Here is a 17,040-nt window from a genome sequence, read left to right on the forward strand (position 1 = left end):
GCTTGTGAACAGGTCATCAGTACCTTCTTTTTGACTTCTGCTTCAGACTCAGAGTCTTCAGACGTGGACTGGCTGCTTTCAGAATCACTCTCCTCATCATCTGACACCGTCTCTGAGTCTTTCTCCTGCTGTTTGATCTTTTTCTCCAGCTTCCTGTTTTCTTCTTCGCTGCTCTGTTCACTGGATCAACAAACACAAACACAGGTCTAAATCCCAGTTGTGTGTGTAACGTGACGAAAGTGGTTACGATTAATAAATGATCAATAAGATCATCATCATCTTATTTCTATAGCACTTTACATCATCCAAGTGCTGCACACATACAAAAGATTCAAAACAACGCACGGCCAACAATAAAATAAACATAAAAAAATTCAGGAAACAAAAACTAAGAATGTGGGTAAAAAATAAACAAGATTAAATAAGTAAAATATGACTGGACTAAAATTTGCTGAGTTGTCTAAACATATAGCTAACTCGTGTGCTAAGGGAACGCCCGTACAAAAGTGAGTCTTCAACACCGGCACCGAAGGTGCTGGTCTGACCCTGAATGGAAGGTCATGCCACAGCTTTAGGGCCAAGATGTGATAAGATGTGATCGTCCACATAAATATGAATGATCAAATATCATTGATCTAAGATGAAACCAGGTCCTTTTGGTGGTCCAGGAAAATCACACCTTCATAATAATTTGAGACACCGAGGCAAATAAATTGTTTATAAAAATCTGTTTAATACTATATCTCTAAACTAATGGTGACAGAATAAATATGATGAATGATGGTTGAAACAAGATAACTGAGACCATGAATGAGATGATGGGATGTAAGCTTAGATGTTATGTAGCAGAACCTTATCATATAAAACTGGGATGTCTGCATTGTAAATCAGTCTGGCTGTGGTTTAACAAACTATCATCACTAAAACCGTCCCACGCCAGCTGTGTAGAACCTAAGATCCCTCGTGGTGAAGGTCCCGGTGATCCAGGGGTCGGAGAAGTCGGTACAGACAGGTCCACCTGGAATAGAGAGTTGGTCTGGGATACCCTCAGGGTGATTGCTGGCGGTCAGATGAAGTTTGCATCTGATGCAGTTTTAGAAAGAAGGTTTGACCTTGAGGACGGTTCCTTATTTTACTGGCCCAGTCGGCCCACCTGGACAGCTCGCTACAACTCCCTTACAGGAAGTGTCAACTCTTTTAAACAACTACTGTTAATCAATGTGGACCAATCAGAGCTTAACAAATGTAACGTGGGCATTACCAAAGTCCTCAAACACCACTCCTCTCTCAAACTCTTACAGGTTATTTCGCCTAATGTGGAGTAAATCTTATTAAACTTTAATGTGAAGTTAACATATTAAGCATCCATAATCATATTATTAATGTGTGAATATACTGATAAATAAATCATTATTAAATTCAACAAATAGACTAATCTGGTGTAAAGAAGATCTGAGATGAATCCTTATAGGAATGAACATTTGTGTTAACTCAGTAATCATTTCTGTAGAGCATTATTAAAACACTTTAGATTTAAAACATCTAGGCTCTGCAGAATATGGTTGTAACAACTTGTACAGTTAGAAAGTGATGTTATGAGCCTGAATAAGACAACTTCATTTAAGGATTTAGATAGAGTCTTGTGATGTGGATAATGCACACGTTAAGAAATATTCATATATAATGGACCTCCTGCTGTCAGGGTGGCACGTTCCTGTGTAGTAAAGAAAGTGAACCCAGGCCTTGGCCATGCTACATGTCTTTGTGGGATGGAGAAGATGCTGATGTCAGTACAAGGACTGTGGCTTTCATCGTGGTCGTCAGAAATGATGAAACTGAATAAAATAAACAGGGAGAAGAGAGATTCTGCACCTTTCACTTTCTTTCACTGCTTTCTTTACAACTTTCTTCTTGTTCTTATTTTCCTTCTCTTCCTCAGACTCTGAGCCTTCATCACTCTCTTCACTCTCTGAACTTGACCTGCTTTGTTCGCTGTCTGAGGCGCTGTCTGAGGCGCTGGCAGAGTTGGTCTCTGCAACAGAAAAGGATGGGGTCAGAAGTCAAGACGGCCTGATTATCACAGAAAACCCTCCAACACTGAATTACTGAAGATAAGAAAACGCCCGATGACACAAAAAAGTTTTAGATGAACTAAGAGCATGTATGCAGCAAACAATGCTATTGCAGGAGCCTCACACCCTCTGACAAGCATGGAGGTGGGGTATCATGGTTTGGAGCTGAAGCTGATCTGTTGAGCGGATGTTCCTTTTGTTTCCTACCCTGGTTCACATACTAATGGCATTACTAATGATTATCAGTGTCATTTGTCTAATATTCACCACCCCTCTGAACTTGTAGAAACGTAAACGATCACTCAACAGCATCACCTACTACTTGTCCACTTGGACATGTTACACACTGGAACTAATGTGGAGATAACACAAGTTAAACCCTTTAAATCCCCATAAGTGTCCATTTAGAACGTTGCAGGGCTGTTTTAGAGACAGCTGGGTTTCCAAGGGTTGTTCTTCAAAGCTAGAACATTTGATTCTGGGTTAGGGTTTGGGAAGCAATGTGGAGCCGGGTCAAACTGACCCGTGGTCCAGCTTCTCAAGACATCTTCTGACAGAACCCTTCACTGTGGAGTTAAAGTCGAGTTATCTGGTAAAGGGCTCCAGCGTTCTGTAATTCCAATATAAAATCACTATATTTGGAAGATCTCTGTATCGCCACGTTCACCTGTTTGTGTGAGTGCGTGCATGAGAGGTGCCCATGCTTAAAAGATACCCCCTACTGCTAGTTCTGGGCCTTTTCACCCTGAGGGCTGTCTGCATGTGTTGATGCTGATTATCTGCAATAAAGGCCGACTCTGTTCTTAAAATCATCTAAAACCTTCTACACCATGAGAGGGGGGTGCTTTTGCTGAATGGCTGTTAAACAAAAACAGACTTTTCACTGTTTTGACTCATTAGGGTTGATGCTGCTGCAAGTTACCACTATCAGCTGACTCAGTTGGCCCAGATTCACCCTCTGAGTCAGAGTAGAAGGGTTTCTCCACTTTCTTCTCCTTCCTCTTTTCACGGCTGCTGCACTTGGTCCATTCAGGCACCTGTGAAAGGAAGCGGAGTTCCAGATGTCATCTGTCAGCTCTGCATCCGCGAGTCTCCCATCAGCAAGCGGATTACAGCAGCATGGCCATGAATGCTTCTGCCTGGGCATGATGCAGCCAAAGGAAGCCATCCACTACTGCAGCAGGTATGCTTTTTTTAGATTTCCCAATTGGTGGACAAGAAGCAGTTCAGATGCTAGTGGTTGCATGGAGCCAACAGGAGCACTGAGCACCAGGTATGACCTTCATGACCATTTGCAGAAATGGTTTTCTTTAAACACAGGGAGCCGCTCCATTAAGAGAAGTGATGTTGATGAGCAGGGCTGGATATCCTCCCACACTTCACCCAGCATGTGACCAGATTCATTAAGCAGAACTAGCTGGCTCTACCACAAACTCACACAGCTGCTAGTGCATCCTGACATGTGTGAGGAATCCGTCTTCTGCTAAAAGAATCACTTCTTTAATGGTAACGACACAGGAAGAGGTTGTCGTTGTTTCAGGAGGCTTTTGACTCAGCTAAGCACAAAACAGCAACTACATAAGGCAGGGTGTTAGGAAAGCACTCAGGAGCTTTAGCGGCTATGTGGGCTGAGGGGTCGAGGACATGTGGCGATTCGCAGCTAACTGACTCACGCTTGTTAACGTTGTGACTCGTTCAAGCAGCGTAAAAACCTGGTAGACGTTGGACAGAAAAAAGAGTGGGAGGCAGAAGGGGGAAAAGGAAGCAGATGGTTTTTTTTTTTTTAGAAAAGTCCAGAAAGCAAGACAAACAGAGGAAGTATAGGAGCTACGGATCAGTGTGTGTGAACAGTACGGATAAGGAGGTAAAAGTAAAACCCCAGATTAGATCACAAGTATGCCTAACAACTATCAACCATGTTTAACCACCCCGTCCTGGAGGGGCCACCTGATAGGACAGTGGGAGGGCTAAAAAAAGAGTACAGACGTCTTCTGAGCTGCTTACCAGATAAAGATCTTAGCTAATCTGTGCCTAAAAGGTCTTTTTGAGAAGATGATTCTAAGTTACAGTATGTCAAGATCAAGTCTCACCACATCAGACAGAGAGACAGAAATCTGAGACACAAGTGAAGAAAGAAAACAGCACTGCACTCGTCTGAAATAACCTCTCTCCAGTCTCCCAGTAGGCCGATTCGCCCCTCTCCAGTGTTTAGCACCTCCTCTGTCTGTGGAGGTCGTCCATGTGTAGAGAGAGAGGAGCCTGTCAGAATGGAGCTTCAGTACATACCCCCATCCACCTTCATCTACCCCCATCCAGCCTATTCTACCCCCATCTACCCTAATCTACCCCCATCCACCTTCATCTACCTCCATCCAGCCTAATCTACCCCCATCCACCTTCATCATCCCCATCCACCTTCATCTACCCCCATCCAGCCTAATCTACCCCCATCCACCTTCATCATCCCCATCCACCTTCATCTACCCCCATCCAGCCTAATCTACCCCCCATCCACCTTCATCTACCCCCATCCAGCCTAATCTACCCCCCCATCCACCTTCATCTACGCCCATCCAGCCTAATCTACCCCCATCCACCTTCATCATCCCCATCCACCTTCATCTACCCCCATCCAGCCTAATCTACCCCCATCCACCTTCATCATCCCCATCCACCTTCATCTACCCCCATCCAGCCTAATCTACCCCCCATCCACCTTCATCTACCCCCATCCAGCCTAATCTACCCCCCCATCCACCTTCATCTACCCCCATCCAGCCTAATCTACCCCCCCATCCACCTTCATCTACGCCCATCCAGCCTAATCTACCCCCATCCACCTTCATCATCCCCATCCACCTTCATCCACCCCCATCCAACCTAATCTACCCCATCCACCTTCATCTACGCCCATCCAGCCTAATCTACCCCCATCCACCTTCATCTATGCCCATCCAGCCTAATCTACCCCCATCCACCTTCATCATCCCCATCCACCTTCATCCACCCCCATCCAACCTAATCTACCCCCATCCACCTTCATCTACGCCCATCCAGCCTGATCTACCCCCATCCACCTTCATCATCCCCACCCACCTTCATCTACCTCATCCAGCCTAATCTACCCCCATCCACCTTCATCTACCCCCATCCACAATAATCTACCCCCATCTACCCAATCCAGCCTATTCTACCTTCATCCAACCTAATCTGCCCCATCCACCCAAATCCATTTATTTTCTGCTGTCAATACAAATTTAAGAAATTTGGGGTTTGTTTTTGACCTATCAATGTCTCTTGAAGACCACTCAAAGACATTGGTCCAAAACTGTTTTTATCACTTATGAAATATCTCCAAACTGAGAAGGTTGGTGTCAAAACGTGAACTTGAAATGGTTCTCCATGCCGTTATCTCCTCCCGTCTAGATTACTGTAACACACTCTTCACATGTTTTAACGAAAAAGCCCTTGACCGCATTCAGTTGGTCCAGAACTCTGCAGCGAGGCTCCTAACTGGAGCAAACAGAAGAGCACACATCACTCCTGTTCTAATGTCTCTGCACTGGTTACCCGTTAACTTTAGAGTTCATTCTAGAATCCTGACCTATATATCCTATATTACTGAACTGTTAAAGCCTTATGCTCCAACCCGAGCCCTCAGGTCCACCCACCAGAATCTTCTAGAAGTTCCAAAGACCAGATATAAAAGTCGAGCTGATCGCTCCTTCCAGACTGTTGCACCCCGACTTTGGAATGATCTTCCTTTATCCTTACGTAGCATTGACAGTCTGGACACTTTTAAAAAACAGCTGAAGACACTTTTATTTAAAGCTGCTTTTAACTAAACCTTTTATTTTCTTATTTGTAACTCAAAATTTTAATCTTTCATCTGTTTATGAAATTTTATAATTTTATGACTTTATTTTTTCTGATGTTAACCTGTTTCTGTTTTGAGATCATTATGATTTTCTGACTTTGTTTTATTTTGTTTTGATCTATGTGAAGCACTTTGTGATTCTATGTCTGTGATGAGTGCTATAGAAATAAAATTTACTTCTTACTAATCTAGCCCCATCCACATTAGTCTAACCCCATCTGCCCTCATCTACCCACACACCCTATTCTACCCCAATCCACCTTACTCTCCCCCCATCTACCGTACACATCTTGCCCATCCATCCTTATCTACTCCCGTCCACCCTCATCTTCCCATCCACCCAACTCTTTCCCGTCTACCCTAATCTACCCCATCCACCGTACTTTCCATCTATCCACCATAGTCATCTACCCCCATCCACCCTACTCATCTACCCCATGCCTCCTAATCTAACCTCGTCCACATTCATCTCCCCATTCACCATACTCAACCCCTCCAATCAACTCTAATCTACTGGCATCCACCCTACTCTATCCATCTACCCTACTTTACCCCATCTACCCTAATCTACCCCATCCACCCTACTCCACCCCCATCTGCCCTAATCTACTCCCATTCACCCCATGCACCCTGATCTACCCCACCCACCTTACTATACCTCTGTCCACCCTAATCTACCTTATCCACCCCAATCTATTCAGTTCAATTAAATTCAATTCAATTCAAGTTTATTTCTACAGCACCAAATCAGGACCAAGGACCTTCACATAGTAAACATTCCAATACAGGTCAAAACAATCAGTAAAAAGTTTCCTATATAAGGAACCCAGCAGAGGTTGCATCGAGTCACTGACTGGTATCAGTGTCGTGTGTAAATGTCTACCCCCCTTTTTCCTAATCTACCCCATCCACCCTACTCTATCCCATCTACCCAACTCTACCCCAATTTACCCTAATCTTCCCCTTCCACCCAACTTCACCCCATCTATCCTAATCTACACCATCCACCCTGGTCTACCTTCATCTACCCCAGGTGCGGGGAACCCTGGTCCTCGAGGGCCGGTATCCTGCATGTCTTTGCTCCAACACTTCTGATTCAGTGGTTGATTCACCTGTTCAGCAGCTCGTCAGGCTCTGCAGAAGCATGTTAATCACCTGCTGATTGAAATTAGGCATGTTGAAGCAGGGTTGAAACTAAAATAAGCTGGATAGCGGCCTTCAATGGACCAGGGTTCCCCACCCCTGGTCTACCCCATCCACCATAATCCACCATATCCACTCTACTCTACCCCATCCACCCTACTCTACTGCCATCTACCTCATCTATCCTGATCTACCCCATCCACCCTACTGCACCTCAATCCACATCCTCATCCTCATCTCCCCATCGACCCTGCTTTACCCCATCCACCCAAATCTACCCCATCCACGCTCATCTACCCGCATCCACCCGACTCTACTCCCAGTCCACCCTAATCTACTCCCAATCTACGCTAATCTACCCCATCTACTCTACTCATTTACCCCCATCAACCATGATTTACTCCTATTCACCCTCATTTTCCTCATCAACCCTACTCTACCCCAATGCACCCTACTGTACCCCATCCACCCTACTCTACCCCAATGCACCCTCATTCCCCCCATCCACCCTGAAAAATGTGCTATGATTTATTTGCTAGTTTCACTTTCTGTAAGGAATAGGACTCTCAGAACTCAAACAGGAAAACAAGAAACAATAAATAAACTGTATTATATAGGGATTCCTAAAATAAACTGTAAAGATTTAGGAATCCCTTCATATGTGATCTTCATGTTTCATAACGTGTCACCTCATCATGAAACCTGCATCAGAAAATAAGGGGCAATGGTTTCACAGGACTTCACTAAAATCCCAAACATGGACACTTGTGACAAAAATACCTAGCATGGAGGTCACTTCCTCAGGCCGCGCTTAGTGTTTGTGTTCAGGGTACACTGCTGCACTGATGGCACAATGATGAGTTGAGATGGAGCAGAGGAGGAGGGGCTTTGGAAAGCTGTGATGTGTGAGTGGGTGGAGCTTTGTAAAGAGCCTTTAACTTGTGTTTCTATGGTAAATTTAGCAGGAAATGATGGTTAAAATTCTAGATGTTTTCGATCAGATGTCTGAATTTCTGCAAGTGCAGGCCTAGCAGCTGAAGTCTGCTCCCCTCTCCTCAAAGGTGCTATCAGCTCTAACAGCTGTAAGTGTGATGTGGGCGGGGCTAGTTGCTGCTGCCCAACAGAAGCCAGGGCATTAGGAAGGGTGAGAGGCTTTTTAAAAATAAATGTGTTTGGTTTAAGTTGTTATATTGCTTTCTTTCATCAATCAGAAACACCTCTTCTTTCCCTTCCTTGGTGGAGGAGTTTGGTGGAACCTGGAGCCCAAACAGCTGATGCTGCAGAAGCTACGCAGCGCTCAGTGAATGGATGTTGCTCAGTGACAGAACTACCTTTGTTATATTTGAGTTAGTTTCCTGTAACAAATGCCCCTCTGTGGCACTGCTCTGGGGCAGGAGCAACCTGTGCCCCATCCACCTTCTGAGATGCCTGGAGAGCACAGAGGGCCCCTGTGTCTCTGTATGTTACTGTTCCCACTGCACGCACAGACTCCTTCACCTCCACGTTGCGCACGGAGGGGTCGGGGGCAGCTTCAGGCCAGTCAGGCAGCTCCTGGTAGCCCCCAGCCTTGGCATTCAGCAGGTGGGACAAAGAACCCAACTGGAAGTGGTCTCGATCTGCAGAAACACCAACATGTCATCCAGCACAGAAACACATGACCAAGACAAGCTGCACATGGAATAAATAATAAAATTATGTAAATAGACAACATGGAATCATGGAGTAAAACCCAAAGTCCAATGATGAAACCACTGTTGAGTCAGTTTTATGAACTCAAAGAAAAAAAAATTACAGTAACAAATAAAATAAAAAATAAGAGAATGTATAAATATGATTTGTATTAACATGAAAGTGTGTAACTGTATCCACTTGTATTTATTCACAGTCATTTTCTCGTACGTCTCATACATAAAAACGTGAGTTCTCTCGGGTAAGAGCCAATGTGCGGTCCCTGGCCGGAGTCTGTAACACAACATGGCGAGCGCGTAAGAGGAGTAGGACATGAACCGAAACAGTTTGTACGTCGTCCACCCACCTAGTGGAAATAACCAATAGAGAAGTAATCCCAGGACAGTGACCGGTAAGAGATCTTTGCATTGACTTTGCGTGAATGTTTGCACGAGTATTGCCAGTAAATGGGTCACTTTCGCCACGCTGGTTGAACATCCGTCATCCGGCGGTGTACACCTAAATGTTTAAGAGCTAGAAAGAGCAATGGATGATTCGTTAACTCACTGTTTAACTGTGTATTGGTATATGCACCCATTGATCACATATTTAACCTTGTATTTAAAAATCGTTGTGTTTTGTGGTTATAAGCGCAGCTGTTTGAAGGGTAAAGAATTATTATGTATGTTTAATGTAGATTTACGTGGATTTTAATGAGGAAAAAAGGCTTAAGAAAAACACGCCTTAAAAGTGGACATGTAGGAAGTGTCTTAAGGTGGAGACCAACGATCTTGATTGATGTTTCTCCTGAATGTTTGTTTAAGGTTTTCACCTGGTGCTCCACCAGAAGTCCACACCTTGCATTAAAACTACCTTTGTTGTAAATGACACATAGGTGAATAAATGAAACGTAAAGGAGGAAGCGACTGCTGGTATTTATAAACCCCATTAAGCCCCTGGGAAAATTAGGCCCCTTTCAAGTGGGCATATCAAATAACTTGACAACCATAACCACCAATTGTACCCTGCACACAGAACACAGGTAACAGGTATCTGTCGCTACATGCTAGCTCAGTATGAGGACTGCTGTAAACACGCTGATTCTGATAACATGAGAAAGGAGATATCAACGTAAAGACAGCTAATACCCAAAACATCCCTTTTTTACAAGTCATATTTTTTTGTTGTAGGGCTTGAAACTCTATAAATCATTCTTTTTTTAATATCTTGGTTTTTATTCCACAAATAGTTTTCAGTGTCTCAAATATCCTGCAGCTGAGGTCAGCCTAATGGAGATAGCAAATAAAAACTACAAATAAAGTAAAGCTGGCTTTGGCCAAAGCAGACTTCATGTCTGGGTAATGAACCCAGTGCTGCTCTTCATCACTTATTACACTGATCTCTTTCTTGGTTTGATATTATTATTTTATCCATTTTTAAGGATCTGAACATCAAAACTGAACAAACCAATAAGAATTAGTCAGAATTTTCTGTAAAAACAGAAAAAATTAACATGAGGTGGGCTTTGCAGCTGTATTCCTGGTTGCCATGGAGATAGTCAATGGTGTCTATACCTTTAAATGGAGACTCAAGGACAGGTGCAGGTTTGAGAGCGAGGAACAGTTTCTTGGCGTACTTGCTGAGGGCTCCACTCTTCTCGGTGGGCACTATGAGCTGGCGAATGAAGCGTGCTCGATCACGAATGTCGTAGTTCTGGTCGTATTTGGCCAAGTTGAGGACATATTGTGTCAGCAGTTTGGTCTGTGGGGAGGGAGGACCGTTGATGAAAAGAGTTTAGAGGAAGTGTTATGGAAAAATTTATGTTTATTAATTCTTGATTATTGACTCAATCAACTGAATGTAAATGTATTGCTCTATGCCTCTTTGATCATGCTCACTCATTCAGACACCCCCCCCCCCCACACACACACACAAAACTTCAAATTCATTTATTTTACACAAAGAGGAATGATAAACTTTTGCTTTTTAAACTTCAGATCTTCAGATGAACTTGATGGTAAATCAGAACCATAATTTAAATACAGCATAGTGAAATTGTAAAAAACACCAGTCTTGGGATTATTGGTTTGCAACATCTGGGCCAGCTGAGATTGTGTCCCATAGTCACAAATAAATGATGTTGGTATGAAACTCACTCTAGTAGCTCAGAGTGACCTACACATGCATTTGTTCATGAGTAATTCTTTATGTTTTTGTAAAAACCAAAAACAAAAATCTTTGTTGACTAAAACTGACTAAGACTAAAACTAAGAGGGCCGTCAAAAACAACGCTGTTCCGAATGCATATTCATTCGTGACAGAACTTTTTCTACTGAAGCTGAAGAACAGCCTGTGGTTCTCACCTGTTTGGAGTTGGTGAGATACAGCTTGGCAGCCAGGTTGAGAATCTGTAGTTTGACTATGTCCTCCTCATAGGTGAATGACTTGGCCATTTTCCTGAGAACATCCGGAGCAATCTTTGGAACATGCTCACAGTATTCTCCGATCAGCCACAAGATACTAGCCCGCGCCATCGGCACCTGTGAACAGGTGAAATGTGAACATCTACATGCACATACATTATTAGTGACGAGTACTTAGCAAGGCCAAAGGACAGGAGGAAATCTGGAGGTTAGCCTCACCTGGATGTTGTCTGTTAGCTTGGCCATATGTTTGATGATGTCACTGTGCTTCTCTGGTTGCATCTGCAACAGTTTCTTGATGACAACTACAGACTCAGCTACCACCAACTCTGTATAGGAACATAAGACACATTTGAAATCTTTCTGGGTAGTTTAATTAAAGCTCAACTTAACTCATATGTTTAATACGTTTGCAGCGGTCTCTAATGGGAATTAATGTCTTATAAGCAAGTCTCTGGGAAAACAGCTCCGGTGTACCCGTGTGAGGATGCAAAAGTCAGCTGGAGGAGAAAGCCTGAGAAAATGACAGGATCTGGAGCCCTATTTCCTGATATTCGGACATCTCTCCTGTGATTGGCTAACAGTGACACGACTCTACCTCTGACTCTGTTTGCTCTGCAACGTTGATGTTTTATCTCCACAAATAACACAAGCTTGGAGGAGTTCTGCTGAGGGGTGGAGTTGCTAATGCTAACAGTTAGCTTCGACTAGCACAAACATTCTCTGCTGTTTTCCTAAACCAACATGTCTTCCCCATCGTGAGTATAGATGGATGAGTCCATGAATGTGACAGTGCAACGTAGATCTGTCAGGGTTTTCTAATCGTAGAGTTTCACCGTCTGTTTTCTGTCAGAAGCTACTGCAGGAGATAGGTGTAGGAGACTATTTTATATTAGAAGCTAATGCAGGAGATAGGTGTAGGAGACTATTTTATATTAGAAGCTAATGCAGGAGATAGGTGTAGGAGACTATTTTCATGTTCAGCCTGCATGAAACACTCTGAGAGCCTCATTATAATCAGAAATAATCATTAAAATATTTTATCAGTGAACTTGCTCTTTAACATGACAGGTGTTTCAAGGAATAATCTCAAAGTAAATAAAGTCTCCTTGAACCAGGTGTTAAAGTTACAGTCCACATGTGTGGTCTAGATTTAGGCCTTACCGTCTCGGTTGGACAGCAGCTGCACCAGACCATTCAAACACGTGTCCCTCACTTCACCGATGTTTGTTGCACAGCGGCCGATAGCTTGAATCGTTGCAGCCACGAAATCTTTATCCATGCTTTTAATGTATGTCTGCCAGGAAAGAAGAAGACACCAAATAGTAACTCCTAACACACCATTTCCCTGCCGGGTTGGCAGTCTTTGCTCTTTTAAACATATTGGTCAGTCCCATTCACCATACCTGGAACTCTCTCAGTATGGTGGAAATATTCGTCTCATTTGCTAGATTTGTGAGAACCTCCAGCTGAAAAAAACAACAATCAATCTCACTGATCTCATCAAACGCTTTGGCTAACAGAAAAGAGAGAGACCTTCAGGATCTTGATCAGTGTTGGGTCAGTGGAGCGGATGTAGAAGCTCTTCAGGTACGGTTCAAACATGCCCTGAAATATGGGAAGGGCCCACAAGTTTGTTAGTGTTAGAAGAGCTGAACAGGTCTAGAATAAATTAGACCAAAAAGATCGGCTTACACGTCTTCTGATGGTCATTGTTGCCACATTCTGGAGGACGACAAACTGGACTTCACTGAAGGCAGAAACAGAGGCAGGTGAGGCTAAACAACTGTCTTAATGCTGACTCACAAGGTGAGGTCACCATTGTTATCTTATTCACCTATCCCTCCAATCTGGCTGTGTCCGCTCTATGTAAAGCATACTGTTGTTGAATTTATCCTTTCAGCAGAAACCATTCATCCATCCATTATCATCCTCCCCACCACCGAAGCCAACTCACCACCAGGTAGTGGTCAGTTGACAGCTTTGCCCCACTCTTCACCCGACTGTCCAAGACATGCGGCCGCAGGTCAGATGAAACGACAACAAGGTCGATCATCGAGCTGCGGCCTACGGTACTCTGCTGCCAAGAGCACATACGGACAACATTATGTCTGAACATGGTGTCCATTATGGACAATCCATGACAAGCACGAGCCCAATAACAAAACACAGCCTTAATTCAGATCAGGGGGGCCGTTCCTCCCAACCACACCTCTACAGGTCTCACGGTCGTTACCCACGTGAGCGATAAAGTCCTCCAGCAGAACGAGGGAGTCACCCGGGAGGAGGACTTTCCAGAACCCCCTTTAAGGACCCTAACAAGGATGGGCACTCTCATCTGCAGTTGGGTGCATAAGCACAAACCATGGTCAAGATCCATCCCTCCACACATAGGTGGAGGGAGGCTACCCTCTTGTTCACCTGGGTAAACCCCAAAATACAGGCATCAAAAAGAGGGCAACACGTATGCCCACCCCTGCTTAGTGATTCTCAGTTGGGATAACTCCAGAGTGGTACAGTGTCCAGCCTTTCAAGGGAACTGGTTCTGGAGCCAGAGCCATGCGTTGAGGTTAGTTTGACCATTGACCCTTTGCACCTGACGTCCCGCCACTCATGGGACCACCCCCTTTGCCAAGGTGGATGGCAAAAAGGCAGAAACTCCAGTGAAGCTATCAGAACTTTTACAGTCTTTTACTTAGTTGATTTCACAGTAAAATGGTAACGGCTTGTTGCGCGGATGGCTGCACTAACAGACAAGGATGTAAAGTCAACCCAGTTTTTTCTAATAACTGATGGACACTGAAGACAAATATGAACTGCAGTGATCAATCAAATGGACTAGCAGCCCCCTAAGTAGCGAACATGTTCTTACCGTGTTTAACGATCATCAGTTTCATAATGCAGAAAGCAAGGACAGGGATAAATGTGGTGTTATGTTGATAATCCTAATGGATGGAGGAAGCGTGGTACCGTCCACTGGAGTAAAATGCAAGATAATTTTTTTTGCAATAACATTGTTCCACTGTAGGATTATGTGTTAAAATGATGTTATTTACTTATTATGATGAGTGTCGCCTTTATGAGAGATCTTAGCGTGCGAGTAGCATGTGAACCCAGGGACACACGATGCTATAGTTCCAGCAGGGTGAATTCTGGCAATGTCGGCAACTGGTTTCATTCCCGGAGGAAGAAAGGAACAGGGAGAAATGGGATGTGTTTTGGATGGATATTTCACCTTGGACAACTGGAAGTTCGAATCTCCGAGGAGAAGGTGAACGCATCATTAGCTATGTAAACAAAAACTAAACTATCAAGCTAACGTGATCTTGAACCATTTATTTAGCTGCTCGAGCAGATTAAGATACCTCCTACTCAGATCGTTGTTGCTGGATTCATCACCACCCAGTTACCCATCCCATTTAGTGAAGTGGACCCAAACCTCAGAACGCTTCGTCTGCCACGCTGCTTTGTTTAAAGCTCGCCCACAGTGACTGACGACATTACGCTCTTGCGCTGGCACGCAGCACGGGTACCAAAACAAGGCACCGTTCCATATGACGTGAATCGGTACTCAGTCGGTACTATGGAAGTCGGTACCCGGTTCTCTCTGGCTATTCAGGCTTCCTCCCACAGTCCAAAAACATGACTGTCAGGTTAATTGGTGTCTCTAAATTGTCCTTAAGTGTGTGTGTGTGATTGATTGTTTGTCCTGTGTGTGTCTGTTGCCCTGTGATGGACTGGCATCCAGTCCTGGGTGTACCCCGCCTGCATGCCCAGAGACTGCTGGAGATGGGCATCAGCCCCCCAGGGACCCTGCAAGGGTTAGGGTGGGATTTAGTCAGTAGCTCAGTAAACAAAAGAACAGTTTCCAGAATGTTCCCAAGGCTGGTTTCTTGAACATGTGTTTAATTCCATAACATGAAACTAAGGTTAATAATATAACTTAAACCACAAAAGCTTCGGTTTTACTAAAACTGGTTGAAGCAGAAATGAATACAGCCCACAACAAAACCTACATCTAGTATTTTGTATGATCACCATGGTTTTGAAGGACAGCACCAAGTCCTCTAGGCATGGAAAGAACAGGATGGTGACATGTTACATCATCTATCTTTTTTCCGTTCTTCCAGAAGAACCTCTTCTAGAGCCTGGATGCTGGATGGAGAGTGATGCTCAACTTGCTGCTTCAGAATTCCCCACAGGTGTTGGACTGGGTTCAGATCAAAAGACAGAATTGTCCATCCACACACTGAGAGAGATTTAGAAATGGCTTGTTTTAGGCAAATAATCCAGAAAATCAAACCTAGCCAGAAATCAGCTGGATAGGGTTTTTCTTCATGTTTGGAGAGTTTATAGAGGCAGTAGAGACCTGCATGGCAGAGGGAGGATGGGCCGTCTTTAATGTCAAACTGGACGTCATGTAGGTAACCCTAACCCTAAAAAGAGATTGCAGTGAAAAGTTCCATAAAACATGTCATGACAGATGACTACAGCTCTGGGGTGCATTCATACACTCATAGTCCTAATCTCTATTCCGCAGATTTAACAATCAAAAGTAAAGTTTACATCAGTAAAATGACCAGATAGTAACTTTTAATCTGCAGAAACACACACACACACACACACACACACACACACACACACACACACAAACATCTGTGCTGAAGGTCAGGGTTAGGTCGTCCTGAATTATAAACGACTTTTTACCACTTATGAGTTGAAATAATAAAATGTGTTGATTTACAAGCTAATCTGGCAGTACTCATACACACTATAATAAGATAATTATTAAGTGTTTAAAATGTTCTCATTCACACGAACTGACACACCCAGTCCTGTCTCCCGTTTTGGTTCAGCTCTGTGTCTCGTTAATTGCTCCCACCTGCCTCTCGTTTCCCAATCACCTTAGCTCCCGGCCCTCGTGTATTTAAGCCCCTTCTGTTCTGTGTCTTGTGTCGGTCCATTGTTTCAGTGTCCTGCGTGTTTTTCATTAAAGTTCATGTTAAACGTCCCACCTGTCTGCCTGTCTTCCTCCCCGCGTTTGGGTCCTCGCCTCACCTCCGCTCACCTCGCCCACACGCCGTGACACAAACACTTACCATCTCTGTACCTGAAGGAAGGCGAGGCTTCTGAGGTATTTTTGGTAAAGCCCTCAGATGTGTCAAATTCTGATTTGCCAAATTTGTAAACAATGTGATTTTAATAAAATAGGAATTACTTCCTGATTAATTCAGTTTCTCGCTGACTCTCGAACCGGCCATTTTGGGAACAAGCATTTTGAAACCATCTTCTCCTTTGACCTCAGGTCAGAGCCTCTCTGCAACGCTGCGGATATCAGACAGGCGGCCACCAAACAGCCGTAGACACAAACAAGTGTTCCAGCTTCCTGCTGTGACCTAGAGAGATCTCAGACTAGACGGGTCGTATCGGAGCTCCTCTACGGGTTCCTGGTACCTCAAGGTCGATGTCCATCCCGACCCCCCATCACATTAAATCACTTCGTATCCACTACATCACATACCATTAGTCATACCTTGTCTTGTATAATCATTAGTTTAGGAAAAATAAATGAATTCATTTTTTAAACTACAAACTTGACTCTGTCTGAATTAATATGAAATGTGTTTATGGTCCCTGAACAAGTAAAGTAACTAGAAACTACTTAAAGACCAATCAGATTGATATTTCATATTTATATGGAATCATCACACCTGGTTGGTCATTTGTTACAGGTGTAGCCACTCCATAACGCTACACTGAACAGTGGCCAATCAGAAGACTGCGTTAGGTGAGAGAGCAATCCCTAATAAGTGTAAGACAGGAAATCATAGCAGACCTTTGACCCTGATGTTGAGCT

At 43.9% G+C, this 17,040-nt stretch overlaps 1 protein-coding gene across 10 annotated transcripts in view; it reads right to left on the reverse strand.

Annotated features, from left to right (window-relative positions):
- The window catches only part of LOC107380829 (adaptor related protein complex 3 subunit beta 2), a 65,740-nt gene that overhangs the window by 18,239 nt on the left and 30,461 nt on the right, over positions 1-17,040 (reverse strand). For 3 of the 10 annotated variants that reach the window (XM_054743084.2, XM_054743081.2, XM_054743083.2), the window contains exons 10-21: positions 12,879-12,933; positions 12,720-12,791; positions 12,590-12,652; positions 12,348-12,480; positions 11,403-11,512; positions 11,124-11,300; positions 10,335-10,521; positions 8,578-8,708; positions 3,746-3,784; positions 2,995-3,109; positions 1,873-2,032; positions 24-180 (exon numbers count right to left, since the gene is read on the reverse strand). In XM_054743084.2, coding sequence (XP_054599059.1) covers positions 24-180; positions 1,873-2,032; positions 2,995-3,109; positions 3,746-3,784; positions 8,578-8,708; positions 10,335-10,521; positions 11,124-11,300; positions 11,403-11,512; positions 12,348-12,480; positions 12,590-12,652; positions 12,720-12,791; positions 12,879-12,933 — 1,399 coding nt within the window. The remainder of the gene's footprint in view (positions 1-23; positions 181-1,872; positions 2,033-2,994; positions 3,110-3,745; positions 3,785-8,577; positions 8,709-10,334; positions 10,522-11,123; positions 11,301-11,402; positions 11,513-12,347; positions 12,481-12,589; positions 12,653-12,719; positions 12,792-12,878; positions 12,934-17,040) is intronic. The other 7 variants (XM_015952194.3, XM_015952198.3, XM_015952191.3 and 4 more) reach the window with 3 other exon arrangements.

This window comes from Nothobranchius furzeri, chromosome 14, assembly GCF_043380555.1.
Source record: "Nothobranchius furzeri strain GRZ-AD chromosome 14, NfurGRZ-RIMD1, whole genome shotgun sequence".
Classification (NCBI taxonomy): domain Eukaryota; kingdom Metazoa; phylum Chordata; class Actinopteri; order Cyprinodontiformes; family Nothobranchiidae; genus Nothobranchius; species Nothobranchius furzeri.